The 21,240-nt window shown below is 29.2% G+C and overlaps 1 protein-coding gene across 1 annotated transcript in view; it reads right to left on the reverse strand.

Moving 5' to 3' along the window:
* Positions 1 to 21,240, reverse strand: part of LOC117178778 (nuclear migration protein nudC) — a 297,288-nt gene that overhangs the window by 271,177 nt on the left and 4,871 nt on the right. The window contains exons 2-4 of the mRNA XM_033370283.1: positions 17,220 to 17,297; positions 16,272 to 16,487; positions 5,669 to 5,851 (exon numbers count right to left, since the gene is read on the reverse strand). Coding sequence (XP_033226174.1) covers positions 5,669 to 5,851; positions 16,272 to 16,487; positions 17,220 to 17,297 — 477 coding nt within the window. The remainder of the gene's footprint in view (positions 1 to 5,668; positions 5,852 to 16,271; positions 16,488 to 17,219; positions 17,298 to 21,240) is intronic.

Raw genomic sequence — 21,240 nt, forward strand, 5'->3', positions numbered from 1 at the left:
CCAGAAAATTTGGCATTTTGCAATTTGACAATTAACTCTATCTCCCTCGGAGCATTCGGCAGGGCAGGGTCGTGTCCAACACCGTAAGAGCGATAAAAATAGTATGTGTTCTAGGTACTCGGCGTGTGCATGACATGCTCTGCACTAATCGCTGGAAACTTCTTGACATAAATTGTTGTCGCGATATACTAAGGTGGAAATGACAACATCCTGGCATGCGAAAAGTAAACCGTTTGTACCTGAATTAAGTCCTAATGCACTGAGGCAAGCAAAAGTTTGCACCTTCGATAAGGATTGATTTTCTACATTTCTATGAAATTTTGCGTGCATTTTCTTGTCGAGTAGCTGTTGAACGAATTTTTCAACATCTGCTTCCTTTACTTAGGTTTTTAGAAGTAAGCATCTAAATGACTAATGTACTTTTCTCATTCTCATTTGCCAATTATCTCATATTTCCTGATCACTTTTAGGAGAGTTATAAAGACATTGGAGATTCAGAAGTACGCGTCCGCCTTCACAGCGTGTGATGTATAATCGCGAAAAGAACGAACTGATTTGCAAACTCTTATGCATATGCATTATCTTACGTGTACAGATATCAAAAGCCATAAGCTCGTTTTACATGCATTGCTTCCGAAGATGCTTGTATCTGCTTCGAAGAGACTTCTTCACTGAAGTTACGTCCTGCTTGCGACTTTGAGGCACGGCCAGGTATGTATATCTCTCCAGTATCAAGATGTCTGATAATATCCACAAGCTGAGCGTCCCTAGGAAAGCCAACCGTCTTTCCTTTATTAATATGAATTCTGGGACATTTGTCCAATCCAAAGTCTATAACAATCTCTCGTGTACTCCTTGACGATGTTTAAAGCACTCTGAAGTTTGCTTATACCAAAAGCATAGATCTTTAGGTCATCCATATACAATCCATTAGTGACCTTATGGTCGCAATGATTAATATCGCCGCAGAAGTATCCAGGAGAATTTCGTTGTGAAAAGAGACATAAGTGTGATGCAAAAAAGCAGAAGGCTCATGGGATCGCGCTGAAAGACACCCCTTGGGAAGGTGACGTTGTTCGTTGTCACATGATAATTTGCATATGAGACAGTAAGTCTAGTTTGCCAAAGGAGCATCAATCTGTCTATGCATCTCACTATGTGTGGAGAAACCTTCCAGCCTTCCATCAGACAGATGATAAGCATATCAGAGGTTGAATCGTAAGCTTTCCGTGAATCAATCAAGGCCTCTGACAGGACGCGCTGATGGGCTACTGCGTGTTTGCAGACGCAGCTGTCAATTAGCAGGTTCTCTCAGTAGCCTGCTACACCTTTTTCTGAACCACGCGAATAGGGATAATGCTGGCATCGTAGCAGTCTAGTAAGTCGTTCTTGAGTTGATTCGTTCAATCAATGTAGGTGTTTCGCCGGTTCGTCGTTGTGTTTCTATCAACATTATTTTCAACACCCCGAACTCTAGGGTGGTCATACTGTTTGCCAATCCATTGTCCAGTGCTCTGCGCCTTCGAACGTTTTGAACCGTATCTATAACTTTTTGGTCGTTTAGTGATGTCACTGTTGTTCCCACGAGCTGCTAGGGAAAGGGTTCATTCGTCCTTGCAAAGCCCCGAATCCGATAATAAGACTGCATGCTCTGAGATCGATTATAATTTTTTAGATAGCAAATATTTCAAGTGAAAGTTAATAAAAATTTATTTTAAGATCATTTTTTGTTCAGATAAGTTATGTGAAGCTTATAATATGCTGAAACTTACATCAAATATTAAAATATTTTGTCTTGTTGACAAAAACAGTTTGAACGTAAAACGTGTTTTTTCACTGTATACGATAAAAATTCCATATATAACACTTAGTTTCCAATCAATTTTAAATGTATCCATTCAATTACTAATTAAAATATGCAAAATAATAACAAAATTGTTTTCAAGTACAATTCAAAATGCACCTTAAAAATTCTACCTGGTTTTGCGAATTCTCATTTGGGCCGCATTGAAAAAATTGATGGCGTTTTGCACCTCAGCGTATCTCAATATTTTTATATTCATACTTGTATAAATTTTTCGCTATTTTCTTCGATTGACATTAAAATAATTTCTATTAACTTTAAATAACAAGAAAATATCTAAATGTGGCTCATCACTTTTTATTTCAGATTAAAATTCATTTTCGTTGTCTGAATTAGATAAAATTTCTTTCTATTGTACCTGAATTTATGTGTGGGTAGCGTGACACACATAAAAAAATTTAGTCGATTTCTTTTCATCTACATTTAAAGGTCACTTATAAGCAAAAAAATATAATTTATTTCTCACCATACAAAACACAAATTTTTGTACAACAGAAAAGATTTTCATCTGACTTAGATACTTCAAATTAATTATGTTATGAAATAAAAAACAATATTTCACTTCTAAATATTTTCTTGTAATTCAGAGTCAATAGAAATTATTTTAATGACAATATTTTTCAAATATATTCCTGTCAAGGTATATCATACATTTGATCGTCATATCTTAAAAAAATTACTATAGCTTTAATAAAATAACAAAGAATTCCACTTGTTCGAAACGATTTTTTTCTGATAAATTAGATCTCATCACATAACTTGTTGGCCTTCAAAGAAGAAGCATGTCACACGAGGCGGTGAAATCATAGATTTTGTACCTAAAATTTGCATCGCAACATATGAGGAAAACACTAAAAAATAGAATCATAAAAATTTTATGTAAATAAAGATTACGATGATTTGAAAAATAAATATTTATTAATAACTTTTATTATTTGTGACATAGCAAGTAATTTTAAAATGATTAGAATAAAAATTGTAATTGGAAACATGTAAATGTTTAACATGTAACCTCATTTTTAATTTTTAGGTGATTAGTCAGAAAGAAAGTGTAGAAGATAATCCAGTTAAACTTTCAACTCTTGACTCATTGCAAACAAACTGAAAAAACCTGCCAAATCCTGCGCAATGCAACAGCGAGTTGCATGATCATCTGCTAATGACTGTGAAAACCTTCCTTATATTAAAATATTTCTAAATTCTCTGAATCACAATAAATCGGATCATTTTAAAATTGTATTTCATTTTTATTTCACCGTATTTTCATTTGATTTTAATGATCTTTTTTTAAAATTATATTTCATTTTTATTGCAGCGTTTTTAAGCATTTACCGTTTATTATTATTCTTGACTGATTACAAGAAAATTAAAATGTTTACTTATTTCACCACAAGCCTAATGCTAATGTTACGCAAAATATTTCCATTCTCACCAACAGTTATTTGTTAGATATTTGGTTATGAAAGTTTAGATTAGTAAACTTTACTCCCAAAAGAAAGTTATCATCCCCATTAGAACTACGAATAAAGAACTTGTTTTGGATTCACACTATCTTTGAATGTCATAAACAACTCTGTGCTTTTTTTGCACTAAAACTTGTTTTAATTATTATATATCTAAAATACTTAATGCTTCAAAAGACCTGTCTTAAAGCAAATTTTTTCCCCATCGCGACAATAGTCTAAAATAATGTCCCAGCGGGAACAAAATCCGTTCTCGTTCAATTTTTCTTCAAAATACTGGTTAACAACTCCTAAATGTATTAAATAAATAAAATAAAGCAGGGTTCTGTCTACCAAAAGAAAAGGCGTCTGACGGCAGTCCGACTCGTGCCACTGCCGAGCACAGGAGTCCTGGCAGTGGTATAAGTATGGTCCGGTCATACGTCGGGCTCTACACCGTTCGGGTTAGGGGTGACTCAGTGAATGCAAGCTCGGATTAACGTTAAAATATTTTTCCTCTGAAAATAACTAGTGTATAGTCTTCAAAATTAATCACGTACTCTTTGGAAAAGTTTCCCCATTCCCCAAACGGCAGAACGCAGTCCTGACAAAGTACATTCCTTTCTTGCGGATGAAACTATCAGCGCGAAATTGCAACAAAACCGTTAGTCTCCTGGACAGATTCTATAAAAATTTTTTATTATTACGTCAATACAAACGTCAAAAAGATCGTTAGACACTTAAGGGATTTCTCTGGGTCAAAATAAACTCACACAAAATTAAAGATGTCGGAGGAATTTGTATTGCTTCGATTTGTGAAACATCTTTAAGTTTTTGTGAGTTCCTTTTGATCTAAGGAAATCTTTCATGAGTTAAACAATTTTCTATATATATATAAACAATTTTAAAATTTATTTTAAATTTTAAATTTATATTAAACAATTATATATATATATATATATATATATAATTATATCTTGCAAAATATTAACTGAAAATTTTGCTCGTGCACGGACCCAAGATGTAAATCGATCGATAACGCATTCAGCAATGCAAAATTTAGTATTCTTTCGAATTCAAAAAATTTAATTTTTTCTACCCACTCAACTAATTCCTCACGCCCACTGTTACATTTTCTTACGGAAATTTCGTAATTTATGATAAAAACATAAAAGTATGATCTAAATCGACAAAAAAATGGAAAAGTACTTTTCATGTGTAGTTGGGAGATGGTCTTGAAGGAGGAAAAGGTTTGACTAAAATGGATCCAAAATCGGGTTTCATAAGATGTTTCTACATCACTTATTAATTCAAAATATGAAAAAAAATCAAAATCCTAGCTTCTCCCTTTCACGAGATATAGACATCTTAATGTTAAACTTCTTATACTTATAATAAAATATTATTCCACGCACTCATATAAATATTCTCTTTTGTTAAAAGAATTTCTCGTGGCAAAAATATAATTAATAAAATTCATTTTCAGGATCTTTTCGCAGGAAACAAAAAAAAAACATTTTGGTCTAAGCAAAGTGGAGAGTCTATTCAAGGTGAGTTTCTAATATTCGGGGATCGTCATAAAATAAATTATATAGCTGATGAGTCTTTTGCATCAAGACTATTTAAAGGAGTGGTTAAATTTTCTTTACTCCATGTATAATCTTAAAACTCTTATCAAACACATAAAAATATTTAAAAATTAATAAAAGAAATACAAATTTGTAATCAAATTTAAGAAAGAAAAAAAATTAAAATGGACCAATAAAACCACTACGAACTCATCGTTGGTCCTGGGTACAACTGAAAGTGGTTTTACGTTTCAGTTTCTATCATTTGAATTCTCGAAGTATAAAGTCATTGCAGATTTCATTTAAAACGTCTGGTGTATGGTAATAAAATGAAAATTACGATTTTGAGTATTACCATATATTAAAATATCGATATCTCGCAAAAGGGAGCAGTTAGGATTTTGATTTATTCAGATTTGAATACAAAAATGGTGTAGAAACTTCCTTAGAAATTCGATTTGGATCATTCTTAGTCAAACCTTTTTCTTCTTCAGGACTACCGCGAAATTTATCCTTTACATTCAACTTTTTTCCTTTGCCGATTTCCTTAGCCTGCGAGTTGGGTCAATGTGACTTACCGCCTGTGATATTCCTCGAAATCTAGAATTTCCTAAGAAGACTTTTCGATTCCTATTAGAGTTTTATCAGCAGAACATTACCTGTAAGATATGCATCTGCTGCAAGTACTCATGCTGTTTTTTCCAGATCAGTGCAATTAAATAACTATTATATCCAGCTTCAGTATAGTACAGATTACGCTCATCGGCTGATTCAGAATTACAATAGACACTTACCTCGACTTCTTGAAGAGTTTGCGTCCACCGGTAATTGGGCAGATCCGCACCATTTCCATTATTAGGCTTCAGTTTCCCCTTTTCACTCTCGTCCTCTTCTTCCTCTAAATCTTCTAATTTAGTTGTGATTTCACTTTCCATGGAGCTAGACGATGCGACGGCCTCCAGTTTCTGAGCGGCTTTCTGCAAAATGAAATGCATATGAAACGTCGTCGTAGGTCATTGTTTTGAATATTTCTCGTGTGATTTAACAGCTAGGACAAAGCTAGGGAAACTTATTTTCCTCCAAATGTAATCAAACATGTTGTAAAATTGATAAGTTGTCTTATCCGTAGGATGCAAGTATGTCACAAATGGTTCAACTTCGTTAATATCTATATAAAATTATTTATGTATATGCCATGCAGAAGCGAGTAATCAGGGTGGCTATTTTTTTGTAACTTTTGTCTCTCGGTTTTGTCCCGGTTCTCCCGGTGAACATTCGTGATTTCTCCCGGTTTATAAAAAATTTAATTTCTTTGCAAAAGCCACGGTTTTTTCACATATATTATAAATTGCGGAAGTCGATAAACGTCAGCAAACCTTTTTGCAAGAAATTAATTGATTTTGAAATCATATAATAAGCAGGATAAGGAAATTGTTGTGTCTAATAAAGGAAAGTACAGATAAGCATTTTATTGCACACTAGCAGCAAATGCACATGCGCAAAGCGCGCGTTCCTGTCTCTGAATTTCTATTTACTAACATGAAAATATGCAATTTTAAAAATTCATTATTAAACCAATTTTTTAATATAAGGTTTTAAATATTTTTGAAATAATAGTTAATAATAAATAATTTCGAATTGCAAGCTCTTGAAATATATACCAACGATTTTGGACAATTTAAATAGAAAAAGGATTTGGATTGTATAATTTCTGAGTCGAAGCTCTAAAAATTAAAGAATTGTTATTTTATTTAGATAATCACGAAATTAGAATTATCCTAGATTAAAAAACTTAAAAATATAACAATGTAAAAACGTTAAAAATTGTATATTTGAGATTTAAATTTATGAAATTGGATAGTTTAAAATGAAAAGTAATTGAACTTGTATTCTTTATAATTAAAAGCGTTCCAAATAAATAATTAAAGATTCAAAACTTTTATATTTGAATAATTTGAATTCAAAGCGATTAAAAATTGACAATTTGATATTGAAAACTAAATTGAATCTTTCAACTGCCAAGCTTCTGATATTCTAGAATTTTAAATTGTCATGGCATAATAAAATTACAAGTTGACATTAAAACTGATTATAAAACGTTTTCTTGAATGAAAAAAGAATTAAATTATTTAAAATAACAACCTTTTGAAATATATAATAATTTTAAATGAGAAACATTAACTTTTTTTATACTTAAACACTGTAAAATTTCAATTATTGTAAGTAAATTAAAATCGCCTAAAAATTAATAATTTTCAAATTGATAATAATACTTTCCAAAATTTAACCAATTCAATTTTGATTGAAAATTGAAACCTTAAAAAGGAAAAAATTAATAATGTAGTTGTTTTAATAAAAATTCAGAAATCTAAAATTGTAACCACTTACAATTATCGAAAGTGTTCTTTTACTGGTGCGTCAATTTCAGATAGATTAATTTTCATCTTTTTTTATTTTAAATTCAATTTAAAAAATTCTTATTTCAAATCTTCCTTTAGAATTATCATTCATTCTAGAAATTTTCAAATATAAAATATTTTTCAATTTGAAATTCCTTATTTGTTTAAATTTTCAACTAAGAATCGGAGAATTTCAAGATCTTAAATATAAAATTAAAAGTTAAGATAAAGAATACATTTTTTGAAAATGTACAGTTTTATGCTTTTCAATCAAAAGTTGCTTTATATTTACATCGAAAATTATTAAATTTAAAACTGACTATCAAGGCCTTTAATATAAAATTTCGAAATATTTAATAGTGAAATGGTCCTAAAATTTTGAATATTTGAATTACTAGTAGGTAGGTTTTTTTTACTAAAAGATGTAATTTTTTCAAATCAAAAGTCATTGCTACTTTCACCATTACAAATTGCAGAATTTTAAATAATGCGAAAAATATTGTAAGCCTTCAAAGTTTAACTATTCTAAACACTTTAAAAATTATATAATTTCTAGTTGTGAACTTTCAAGAATTACAAAATGCGCAAATCATGAAATACGGGAAATCTCCAGGTGTGATATTTCTCTCCCGGCTTTATCCCGGTTTTCTCTCGGTGCAAGTTTCTCCCAGGTTGATGGCCACCCTCGTAATACGGTGCGATGGCCATTTTAATGCAAAATGCCGATATTCTTGAAATGATATCTTATAGATTTGGTTTCCAATTACATGCTAAACTGGACCTCTAATTTTTCTAAAATGGCTGCTCATGAAAATCTCATGTACTGAAATAACAACTGTGATATTTAGATCATTATTTTTAAATTGAAATAAATCAAAATAATAATACGCTATATTGCCCAACGGGCAGTGTAACTTAACGCTCGGGCATTTTTTCAAGAAGAAACAAAAATTAGGCAATAATTCTTACTATAAGTAAAGCAGGTTCTAAGATACCGATCTACATGTTAAATATGTTACCATCCCATTATCGATTATATATTTTCTAAGCTTTAATTATTTTGCCAAATTTGAACAAATATAATGTATGATTATTTGATAAAGTAAGCAAATCAGACTAAAGTTTTTCATGACTTGTGAATAAAGCAGTTTAAATTGTCGATCTACATTAATTTCGAATAAAAATTTTTAGGAAAGAGCCTAATAACTCCATGTCAACTTTTAAAAGCGAAAAAGAGGTTAGAGTATCCGAAAGCGATACAAAATTACTTTTAGGCTTTGAAAATAAAAATAATCAATAAATGCCTCTTACAAAATATCCTTCCATGCGCGCTCTAAGTAATCATTATCTATGCATTGATTTTTATTAGGAAACGACAATGTTTAGGGAGACAGTTGTATAAATGCAAATATATATCAGTTACATTAAAATACTTTTTCCGAATTTTGTAGCTTTTGAGCCAAACTTTTAAAGGATCAATCATAAATTTAACGGTATTTTCTATATTAATTAAACTTCTCTAACCTTGGCGCCACGTATATGGAGATATCTCAAAAAATGAGTTTTTCGAGTACTTCAGATAATTTTGTGCAGGCATATGATTATGTAACTTGATTTTTTTCTTATGGGAGGATTAGATTATGTAGAAATGCAAAAATTCACAAAATTTTATAAAGAAAATCTGATTGGTTTAGTCACTAAAGGTTTAAGAAACAAAATTGTCCTGTATGTGGAGAAACACCCATTTATATTAATTTGCGCCACATTACCCGTTGCTTCCCAGTCAGACTTGTGTCTTGGAAAATACAATTATTCAAAAGATATCGATAAGTTCAATGAAGAATGGGTGACGTGTATGTTCTTTTACATTTAAACAATACACCTAGACGATCCCTCTTATAAATTTTAAGAAAGGACTCTCGATTTAAACAGTAAATCAATTACAGTCATCAAAGTACCTATTGTCCTCAAAAAAGGTGAAAAGGTGACATTTTTGTCTAAAATGGGTGACAAATAGGTGATAAAACAAATGTTAAATAACACAAACAAGTTGTCATTTGTTGAAAACCGAGAGATGCCCAGAAGTTTTTTTCTTTGATTAAAACGGCCATCCTGAAAATGGAGTATTTACATTTCCACTGAGAACTAATTTTCAATTAAACAAAAATAAAAACTATTTTTTAATAAAACCATTTTATTGTTTACAACATAGTTAAATCTATTACCAAATTGTTGATTTTTCAAACAAAAAAGATTAATTGTCTGCATTTTTAAACTATAAAGGTTCAATTTTAACCAAAAAATTAAGCAGATGAATTTCTACTAAGGAAAATTAATTTTCAATTAAAACAACAACGATAAAAACGAATTTTCTACAAAAAAGTTAAATTTTATACCGAATTTTTTAATTTTCAAAAAAATAGTTTAATCCTCAAGCAAAATAGATAAATCTTCAACTAAGAAGTTGCATTTTTAACCAAAAAGAGATGAAATTTCAACCAAAAAGTGAATTTTCTACCAAGAAAAAATTTTCAGTCAAGAAAGAAAAATAATGTTAAGCAAATTATTGAATTTTTAACAAAAAAGATGAATGTTTATCAAAAAATTTTATAGTTGATATTTCCACTACAAAACTTTAATAAAAAATAATAAAAACAGTTAGATTTGACCAAACAGTATATATTTTCAACATGGCTAGATTTTGACCAAAAAAAAAAAGTTGATTTTCCACCAAAAAAAAGACGAATTTTCAACCAAAACACATAATTTTTTAACCAAAATGTTGGATTTTTAACCAAAAACGGAGTAGATAAATTTTCACTGAGAATTAATTTTTAATCAAAACAAAAACGAATTTTCTATAAAACAGTTTAATTGAATACCAATGTGTTGAATTTTAAAGCCAAAAAGCCTAATTCTCTATCAAACAATTTAATTTTAAAAACAAGGACATGAAATAACAATAAAAAGTTAATTTACAATTAATCAGTTGACTTTTTTAACAAAATATTTGAATTTGTAGTTTAAAAAAACTTGTTTACAACAAAACGAATTTTTAATTTAATTTTTTAACCCAAAAAAAATACCAACTTTTAACTAAAATTATGAATCTTCAACGAAAAAAAATGAAATGTTAAAAAATTCGTTCAACTTTCAACCAAGGAGTGGAATTTTTAATGAATAATTTTTTTGGTTCAAAATTCTACTACTAAACTATATTTTATTATAAAAAATTATATTGTTTGGAAGAAAATTTATTTATTTTTTTAATAGAAAATTCATATATTTTGGTTGAACATTCATCTTTTTTTATTGAAAATTAATTCTATATATTTAAAAAGTCTATTATTGTATTTTTGTTTACTAAATAATCTCTTTTACTTGAAAAACATACTTTTTGTGAAAATTCAAGGATTTTTTTGAAATAGCCACCGTTTTTGGTCGAAAATTTATACTTTTTCAGGAAATTCATATTTTTTTGTTGAGAACTTATCTTTTGGTAAAAAAATCTTTTTTTTTTAGTTGTTGAAAAAAATTAACCTTTTATATTTGAAAGTTAGTCATTTTCATTGAAAAGTCTACTATTATATTTGTGATGTTTAGTTCAAAATTCTACAAATTGTTTGAAAGTTTATTTACTTTATTGAAAATTGAAACAGGTTCTTAAAAAGTCAACTTTTTTGTTTAAAATTAACCTCTTGGTTCAAAAAATCTATTTCGATTGATGGTTATTTCTTTTTATAAAAAAAAACAAACAAACAAACAAAAAACAAAAAGTATTATATTTCTTTTTCAGAATTAATCTGAATTCAACTATTTTGTTAAAAGTCATACTTTTTTTGTCGAATATTGATACTTTTTGGATTGGAAATTCTCTTATACTTTAAAAATCGTCTTTTTTCGTGGAAATTTCAACTATTTGCTAAAAAAAATATCACCTTTTGGTTAAAAATTCATCTCTTGGTTAAAAATTCTACTATGTCTTTTTTTTATCAATATTTCAACTGATTTATCGAACAGTTGTATTTTTTGATAGAAAATCAATCCTTTTGATGTAAAAATCCTCATTTGTTAGAAAATTCATATTTTTTAGTTGAAAATTCCTCTTCCTTACTTCAAAATTAAACTGGCTTGTAAAATATTCATCTTTTCAAATTAAAAATTTAAGATTATGTTTGAAAATGCAACTCTCCCTGGTTGAAGTTTAATCTTTTTTGTTTGAAAATTCGATCATCTGGTTCAAGATTCGTCGATCAGGAAAGTGTAATAAAAACTGTATTTGGTGTGCAAGTTGAAATTTTGAATAAAATTATACTTTTCCAAATGAAAAAAGGTAACAGAAGATGAGAAACCTCGAAATAGGAGAAAAAGGTGATAAATTCCTAAAACAGGTGACAAAAGGTGACAAAATTTAAAATAGGTGACAAAAGGATTCATCGCTGTTATCAATAACAAAAGTGTCAATAGTATTAATAAATAAATCTATTTTCGAGGGTGTGGAGATAAGGAAATGCATTTCATAAAATACAGAATATCAGTTATTTAAAAATTATATACTATAATTTACCGAAATTTCAAGCATATTATAAAAAGTATACAATAATGTTCTTTCATTAATCGTGTAGAAATAAAATTAATGGATTTACGAGAGAAATTGTCAGTCTTTTTGTAAAATTTATGAGAGAAGTGTAGGGCCACGATAACGTCAGTACTATTTTTGAACATTTTTTCTCAATTTTGCCCCAAGATTTGGTCAGATTAACATATATATATTCGACAGAATTAATATTGCAAATTAAAAAATGCACTTTACTGCTTTCCAAGACATAAAAATATATGTATATAAATTTATTTCAAGTATTCATATTTGTAACTAAAAAGAAGGTTATTTCATTATCTTCTCTAGGTTTAAGACTTAATAAAAAAGGAAACAAGAGGGAGAAAAAAGAAAAAGTCAACCAAAACTAACTTCTCACTTTTTCTTTGTTTGTTCTCCGCTTTTTTCATATTACTAGGGAACCAACATTTTTCGATACCAATTTAGATCTCCTCAGCAGGGATTATTAACAAGTAAACTTCAAGGTTTGATTAATGGAATCACATGCTAATTAAAACTCACATAACACCTTCAATTAAAACCATAGATATTTAAAAAAGTTACATTGCCTAATTTTGCATTCATTATTAAAAAATTGATAAACGTATACAAATTATTTTTCATAATAAGAATGAAGAAACAGTTTTAAAGTGAAAATAAGCTGATCCCTATGTTTGTTTTATTAAATAAATAAATCTCCCTGATATTTTAACAGGTACTTGATTAACATCAGTTTCATTTTCCCATTTCAATCAATTTCAAAAGGAAAAAAACTATCTATTAAAAAATAGGATTTAAATAGTTTCAACAAATTAACTCCCTGTGTATATATGTAAATATTATAATTAGACCTGTGCAAACAAAAAAAATCGATCCGATTTCGAACCGAAATTGGACGCACTTCAGAAAAGCGACACTCGACCCATGCTACGATCGGATCGGTCTTTTCGATTTGATCGGTCGGCCTCAAATTTTCGAAAATCTAAAATGCGAATGACGAAAAGCATTTTAAGTTTTTAATTTATGACAATAATTCTAAACAACTAAACAAATGCATATAGAATGCACAGGTTTTTTTTGATCAAATAACAGTTTTAAAAAAATGTAGCCTAAATTTCTGGCATTTGGATTAATAATTGAGGAATGCAAAATTTGAGGTCATATAACGTATATGTACCTCAAATTTTCATTAAGTAGTACAGTATTGAATTAAAATTTTCATCAATTGTATCCTATAATTTTTTGTACAATATTATAAATGTTTGCTACAATTTATCAGGTCATTTTTGAAAAAAATCATCATTATTTTTTAATAATATTTTTTAATTTCTTTCTTAGTCCAATTGAAATATTAAAAATTCTAAACTTCAAATAATATTATTGTTTTCACTTAGCCGCCTAACAAAGTCGAACTTGTTAGTATTGGGCCTTACCATTAATATACTTAGTTTAGGTTTGGTTTGAAGTTAAATGAAATGTTTAAATTATCTCTTATGAGAGAACATAAATTAAACAATATCAGATTAAATATGTCATGATATTTTCAACCTATAATAAGCATATGAATTGTAAAGCCCAATATTCACACTGACAATTTCGACTTTATAATTGACTGATGGGCAAATAATAATCTCAATTCAAACTTTTGCGTTTTGAAAGTCTAAATTAAATTAAAGAACAAATTAAAAAATAAGGTTATAATAAATAAGAGTGGGCCACTTTCATCAAGTTAATATTCAAAAGTTCAAACAGTTAAAGCTGAAGATTTCATTTGAAGTATTCAAAATTAAACGAAAAACAAAAGCAGCCAAAATTAAACTCTTCTGAATGTTAAACTTTCCAAATCTTCCAGATTAAAGTTTAAAAAAATTGACCTTTAAAGGTCCCTAATTCAATCCTTTATTAATTATTACGTTTAAAAATCTTCTTATTTTAATAAGTTTTAGTTGAAGGGTTGCTAAAGGCCCCTGCTTTAATTATTTATTAACCAGCCAAAAAAGTATTAAAAATGATTTAAACAGTTTTATTTTCACAGTTGAATTTTTAACTTTCGAAAATGAAAGAAAATTCATAAATCAAATGTAGGTTGGGAATTCAATTATTTTGTTTAAAAGCTAAAATTTTTAGTGGGAATTGCAACATCTTTTTTAGTTGACAATAGAACTGTTTCGGTAGAAAATATAACTAATCTTTTGCAAATGACCATTTATTGTTAAAAATTGATATTTTTTCAAGCTGAAAATTCGAATTTTCAAAAGAAAATTCGTTCTTTTGCCTTAAAACTTCAACACTTTGGTTTAAATGTTTTTTATTTCATTATTTGAACATCTTTCTTCAGTGAAAATTCAACTATTTTGATAGAAAATTAAAATATTGGGTTGAAAATAAAATTTCTTCTAAAATATTTATATTTCTTAGATGTAAATTTAACTGCTTTGTAGAAAGTTTTTATTTTTGACTTGTCAAAAACTAAAGTACTTGGTTAAAAGTTAAAACACTTTATCCAAAATTAATTTTTCTATTTGAAAAATTATAATTTTAATTGATAATTGAGCTTTTTGACTGTAAATTCATGTATTTTGTTGATAATTCGTCTCTTCTGTTAAAAAATATTAATATTCTAAGTAGAAAATTCATCTTTTTGGTGAAAAAATGTAGTACTTGCTCGAAAGTTTAACTCCTTTGTGAAAATGTTGTTTGTTGAAGATGAATTATTTTATTTGAAAATTTATCTGTCTAATTAAAAATTGATCTTTGCTTAGTTGAAAACTCAACAATTTAGTTGAAAAGTCATCTTTTTTTGTTAAAAATTAATCTTCCCTTGTTGATGATTTGGGAATTTAATAATCATCCGATAGACTGTCAATAGGGAATTTATGAGATTTAAAAAAAGCCTATCACTGAAAATCTCTTTTCGTAAGTAACTAAAATTAAATATATGAGCTATTCTTATTCAATGAATACATGTTCTGCCGGTTTAATTAAAATTAACATTTTACGAGGAATCTTATCGCTTCCAGATTAAAAATAATGTAATTTGATGACTTCCATTAACAATTTTTTCAAGTGACAGATTTAGAATTAAACGGTTTGGACTTTTGATCTTCTAAATAAACATGATTTAGGAATTATTAGACACATTTAACATTGAAGAATCTTCAATTGCAAATCTTTAAGATATTCAAAATTCCGTGATAAAAAACTATAAACATTATAATAAATCTAACTTGACTTGTTAAATTTGTATGAAAGCCGATGCAGTATTTTAATATTTCTTTTATTTTTTATTTTATTAAAGCATATGTTTTAATTTGATCATTAAACAACTAAAATAGAAAAAACATGTTATTATAAGCGCGCTATTTTGGCTAGTAAAGAATAATGTATAAAAATTTGTCATTGTGTTTCCTTTAAATTTCAAAACGTTTGATTGTTTTTTCAAAAAATGTTTTTCATTTGAATGTTTCAGATATGTATAAAGAATTAAAATTCCTGCAATAAATATTATACTCTAAATCGAAATAGTACAAGTCATTATAATTAATTTTGTCAGTATTTCTAATAGTCATTAGCAAACGAAAAATTACTTGTTCTCAGTGGAATTGTTATTAATTTACATGCATATAACTAATTTATCAATACACACTTTTTAGCTCAGACAAACAGAATATATGCTCAAAAATTTTAAGTTTTCAAAACAATAGAATAAAAAATTACAAATAAATATGAAAGAAATATTGATCATTTATCGCAATAACTTTTATTTTATTCAGTTTCTCAGTTATGAAAACATTAGGCATAAGAATCCGAAGCATATTCACTCAAGATTCAAAAAATCTTTATTTCATAGGCATCTACAAGTTTTTTTGAATTTAAAAAGTTATTCAATTAACGGGAAATTATGTTTCATAATTCTTTAATCGATTTTCACATTTTGACTTTTTATTAATTTATTTATGGGAACTACCGACTTGTTTCGATTTATTGATGGACTATGGTCACCTTATTAAAAGAAAGTATGTAAAAAAAGTAAAAAAACCAATTCAATATAAGGCACATCCAATATGGGATTTACAGACGCACAAGCCAATCGAATCGAAAAACCGATTTGAAGTTAATATTGAATGTTGGTTTTTCAAAACTAGCCCCTCGCGATGATTCCTCATTTACACTTGTGCTGTGTGGCCTCACTAACATACACTGCTTTTTTTAAAAACATTTGTCCAATTATAAAAAGAAAACTATCGAAAAGTTGTTTACAATAATGAATATTCTCCCAGTTTCAAAATAAGGTTCGTTAATCATAAAAGCTAAGGATGCGTGGAATCGAAATGTAATCATTGGCACTTAACAGTAGAAAAGATAACTGATCAAAGATATAACAAAAAAAAAAATAATCACCTTATTGTCTATTTCTTCTTGTAGTTTTGCAGCCTGCTCGTCAGTGAGCTCTACAATTTTTGAGTCAGTTTCCATTTTTTCAGCGGCCTGTTCCTCTTTTCGCTTCTTCTCAAGTCTCTCTCGACGTTTCTTCTCCTGTTCGGCCCGCTCTGCTTTCTCTGTCTCGGTTTTTGTTACAGCTGTCGCTTCGTGCCTTTTAAATATACTCATCACGAGCTGCAGATTAATTTGATAAAATCAGTAAATTGTTTTAATTATTCAGTGGAATAAGGCGTTTAAAAATTTCACGGCGTTACGTTTTCCAAATTTTACTTGATACTAAACGTTAACTTGATATAATAGCTTTTATTTTTGAAGTGGTTGATGAGTACAATGTCCTATTTTGTCCATTTTATGCTTCCCGAGGTTTTCTGCCCATAATAATCAATATTTTTCGCTGACAAAAGAAGTTCAGGAAAGTTTCACTAAATAAATATTTATTACTTTGGATTTGAAATGCGGAAATCGTGAAATTTATTGAATTGCAATATTCTAAGTACACTGAAACCTTTCAATAGCCCTCCCTTCTATAGCCCTTCCGAGAATTGACGCCGTGCCGCAGTTGGGTGTAACAGAGCTGCGTGGAGTGCGCGAAATCTGCGGTTGTCACTCAGGCGTGGACAAACAAAAACGGAGCGGATTATAATGAGTTAGTTCCCACCCACCATCAGCCCCAAAATCGGCGCTATAGAAGAATTTCACGGAATATATGGAATATTTGATTATTTATTATAAGAACCGCCTCTATATTAGCCCTTTAGGTAGAGTGAATCGATACGGATCATCCATATTTTCATGTATTTTTTTGCGACAGCATTAATCTGAACAATATAAATTGATAAATTTAGACGATATGAAAAAATGGAGTTCTTACTGGCTTAATATAAAAAATTGAACATATACTTATACCTTTTCTGCTGCTCCTTCGCCACCACCAGTATAGAAATCTGTTTTTCTAGCCAAGAAACTAAAAATCGTATCGAGCAGCTGAAATAGAATATTTTCAATGGTTATTGGTTGATCTTTCGAGAACCTTATAAAGATAATAGTATATTAGGTAGTTGGGAGGTAAGTTCAGTCTTTTTACCCGAGCCTTGTTTTACCCTAATTCTACAGGATGCCTGAGTTCTCAAATTTAGTATGTTATAAAAACTTGTCGAAATTATTAGCATTAAACAAAATTACGCCCCCCCCCCCCCGCCTTAATACATACGCGAAATTCTTGCATTGTAAATGTTTTTGGTGAGATCTGGTATTTTTGTAGTTTTGCGAATCTGGGCTTATGAAATCGATTTTAAGGATCATGTGATCCTGAAGAATATTAATGAATAAAATACTTAAGATATACAAATTACTGGAGTTGAATCATGAAAGTTTTTTTAAGAATTTGACACAGCTTTCAATGTTTTCTACCTATAATATTTGAGAATATTCATAAATGCATCCCGAGAAATATAAAAATGTCCATAAACTATTACTTTATCTTATTAAGATCGAGACATACAAAAAGTGTAATCATATTTTTAAAAAATAATGAGGAAAACTTCCACCATATACGCGTTGATTAAAAATGGTATAAAAATTACTAAATTAAAGAAATACTTTCACGTTAATAAACACATTACATTTTTTATCATAAAAATTCAGTTCTTCGACCTTGCTGAATTTTGGACTTTTTTATCCCCAAAACTAATAATTTTAAATAATAAATAAATATACATAAAATGTAATGTAAACAAAATATTTAATACAAATAATAAAAAATATAATATAAAAAATTGTTGATAACCCCGATATCAACTTTTTTTTAATATCAACCTTAGTTTTTAACTTTCTCAATTATTAACTCATTCAGTTGACAATGCGTAATTCTAAAAACTTTAATTTAAATTTGTTTGATTTTAGGTCTTCTGAATCTTTTCAAAATAAGGAAATTTACAGTTTATAACTATGGCTAGGACTTCATGACGGGTATTTGTACCTATTTTTACTCGGATACTCGGGCACCCAGGTATCCGAGATCACGGGTATCACTCAGGTACTCGGGTAATAAGCGAAAACTCGGTTACCCGGATACTCGGGTAATATCCGGGTATCCGAGTACTCGACGCATTTTTCTGGATTTTAAAGATACCTCATTCGACATCAAATTTCAAATGCCAAGAAAACAAAAAACAAACGGACAATAGTTTCATAACCCTTATTTGAGAATTAAACGAAATAACCAGAATGTCAGAACGCCCGAAACGTAGAAATGAAAACCATGCACCTTGTGAGTTGGCACTAGTTTCAAAAAAGCAACGGATGAGTATTTTAAAACAAAAATATGGAGTGGTTCGACAGGAAAAAATAGCGAAGACGTTAATCTGTCTAATTAAAAAAGAACAATTATCGACCCCTATCGTTTCCCCCGATGGTTTTCGTGATTTTCTCAGTGCAATTGCTCCTGATTGCAATGCCATGTTAAGGAGTCTACCCACTGTAGACGCGCAAAAATAAGGCTATTTTCAAGAATTTTTTGCATGGGTGTAAATGATAGATTCTGATATATAAGGTATTACATTCAATAAACGCACTCTCGAAATACATGAAAAATATTGTTTTAATTTATTTCAGTGAATATAGATGTATAAAAATGGTGGCTGAAAAAAGATACAAAAAAAGGAGGGTGTGCGCTGTTGATAATTTCTTTAGGATGGATGGTCTTAAAAAAAAAATGAAACGGTTTTAGATTCAGTAGGTTTATGACTATAGCGCATATTATACGATTTTTTATTTGTTCAAAATTAACAAAATGGCGGAAATTTTTCGTAAAGTAAGAAAAAAGCACGTGTTTTTTCACCTTTTTTTGCAAACAAAAAATATTTAAAATCAAAAATTGTATGATATGCGCTATAGTTATACTTATAAAGAATATGTGGCAAAATGTTGATAAGAAACCGTTAAGTAGTTTCTGAGATTTTATCAACAAGCCGCTCAAAACCGTTGTTTCGAGAAAAACGAGTTAACCTTTTTTTAACGAAAAATCGTAAAAAAATTTCAAGTGAGCTCAATCAGCGATGCCTGCACCGTACGTTATGCCTTCTGTTTCTTCATAATGCTTGTTTTCATACAAAATAGCGTGTTTGCGATTGAAATCGATTTTTGGACAAAATCTAAAGTGGGTAGACCCCTTAAAGCGATTAAAATTAGAAAATGCTGTAATAGGACAGAGAATTAGAAATGATATTTTTAAATGCGAAACAGCAACCCTTTCCACAGATGACTGGCTGTCGATTAAAAATGATACATATATACTTGTGAAGCTACATTTACATAAATAAGGAATAGAAATATAAGATTTTATCTCTTTCTTGTAAAAGGATTGAAGAAAATCCGTCAGAAACCAGTTTAGCTTAAGCTCTAAAAGATATTATTCACGAATAGGATTTAAAGAAGAAACTCAATTCCATTGTTCATAATGCATTCAACATCCAGACGTCAGCTTTTTTCAAAAATTTATTTGCAAATAATAATTGAATTCGGACACACGTCGTTCTTTTCCTGCAAAAATCTTTAGAATCCCTACAACGTGCTTGCTAGTTCCGATTTTATCGGAATCTTTACATTAAGGTATGCGAACTGCCAAATATGAAAAACAGCATAAAAAACCATAAACAAGTGGGGTAATATTGAAAACATATAAGTATCCAATGCTTGCGGACCGCGACACTGAAAACGCAGTGGAATCAAAATTTGTTTTGCACTTTTTTCCGGCAAAATTAAAATTATTTTAAAAAATTGTATTATATTCGTAGAAAATATATAATTTCCCCTCTAATGTGTCCAATTTTGATTAAAATCCAAGGATCGTTTCTAGAAATATGTATAATTAAAAAAAAATGGAAACTTCCGGAATTTTCAACATTTTCAAAAATCCTTTGAGTACAAAATTTCTTCCATGTAGCATTATAATTTTACCAACTTTTATAAAAATCGAACGACTAGAGGCAGATACTGACATTTCTGACGTATACTGACCCAAATTTTCATAAAATGGTTGCAGATATGTGAACTGACGAAGCGGTCGATTGAAGAAGTAAAAACCTAGCCACTGACTTCTTTCTTAACAAAAAATCGAATAATAAGAGTCCTCAAATGCAGTATTTAGCTGAAACGGAAATCAATTATGACGCGAATCATCCAGAGTGGTGAAAAAATCACGAATTGACGTACTCTTCAATGGGCAAATTAGCCAAAAAAAAATTAGGCCGTGTCCTCGGCATCAGCAGAATCCGTTACCAAGTTTTCTGTATGGACCGGCCATAGCAGCAAAAAGAAACTGCCTACCTTTACAGAATCAACTTTTTAATACCATTTAACAAAAATAAGAAGTATATTTAGGCTATATATAAAATTTTAATGGAGGATGAATATTTTAAATGATTACCTAATTCGCCTTAATTAAAAAAATATATATATAAAGAGACTTTTTCTCTTTCAGGGTGGCCGATAGACTGTATTTCAAAAATTCCCTGACATTTTTGTAATACATTTTTTTTATTTTCGCTGAACAATTATCCTTATTCAACAGAAATAAAATTTGCAGCACTGATGTCAAGTTTACTTTAAAAATAGTAAAGGGCATACAATTCGATAAAATCTGTAGAAATCTTTTAGATTTGATTAAAATATTGCGAAATTACTTTATGTAAATCCCATGAAATTCCGTAAATGAAGAATTATGTTTTTAAACATAGATTTCTCTATATTTCACTGTAAAATTTTCTTTTACCTATAGTTTACTAAAGGACCCCGATTTTAAAACAGAAAAATCACTTTTTCGGTTTTTCCGGGTGAATGCCAGCTAAACTTTGGCGACACAATATTTTCAGCGCTTCAAAATGTTCTTTCAGAGCTAGATGACGAGCATGGTATTGCTGAATATTGT

This window comes from Belonocnema kinseyi, chromosome 1 (genome assembly GCF_010883055.1).
Source record: "Belonocnema kinseyi isolate 2016_QV_RU_SX_M_011 chromosome 1, B_treatae_v1, whole genome shotgun sequence".
NCBI lineage: Eukaryota > Metazoa > Arthropoda > Insecta > Hymenoptera > Cynipidae > Belonocnema > Belonocnema kinseyi.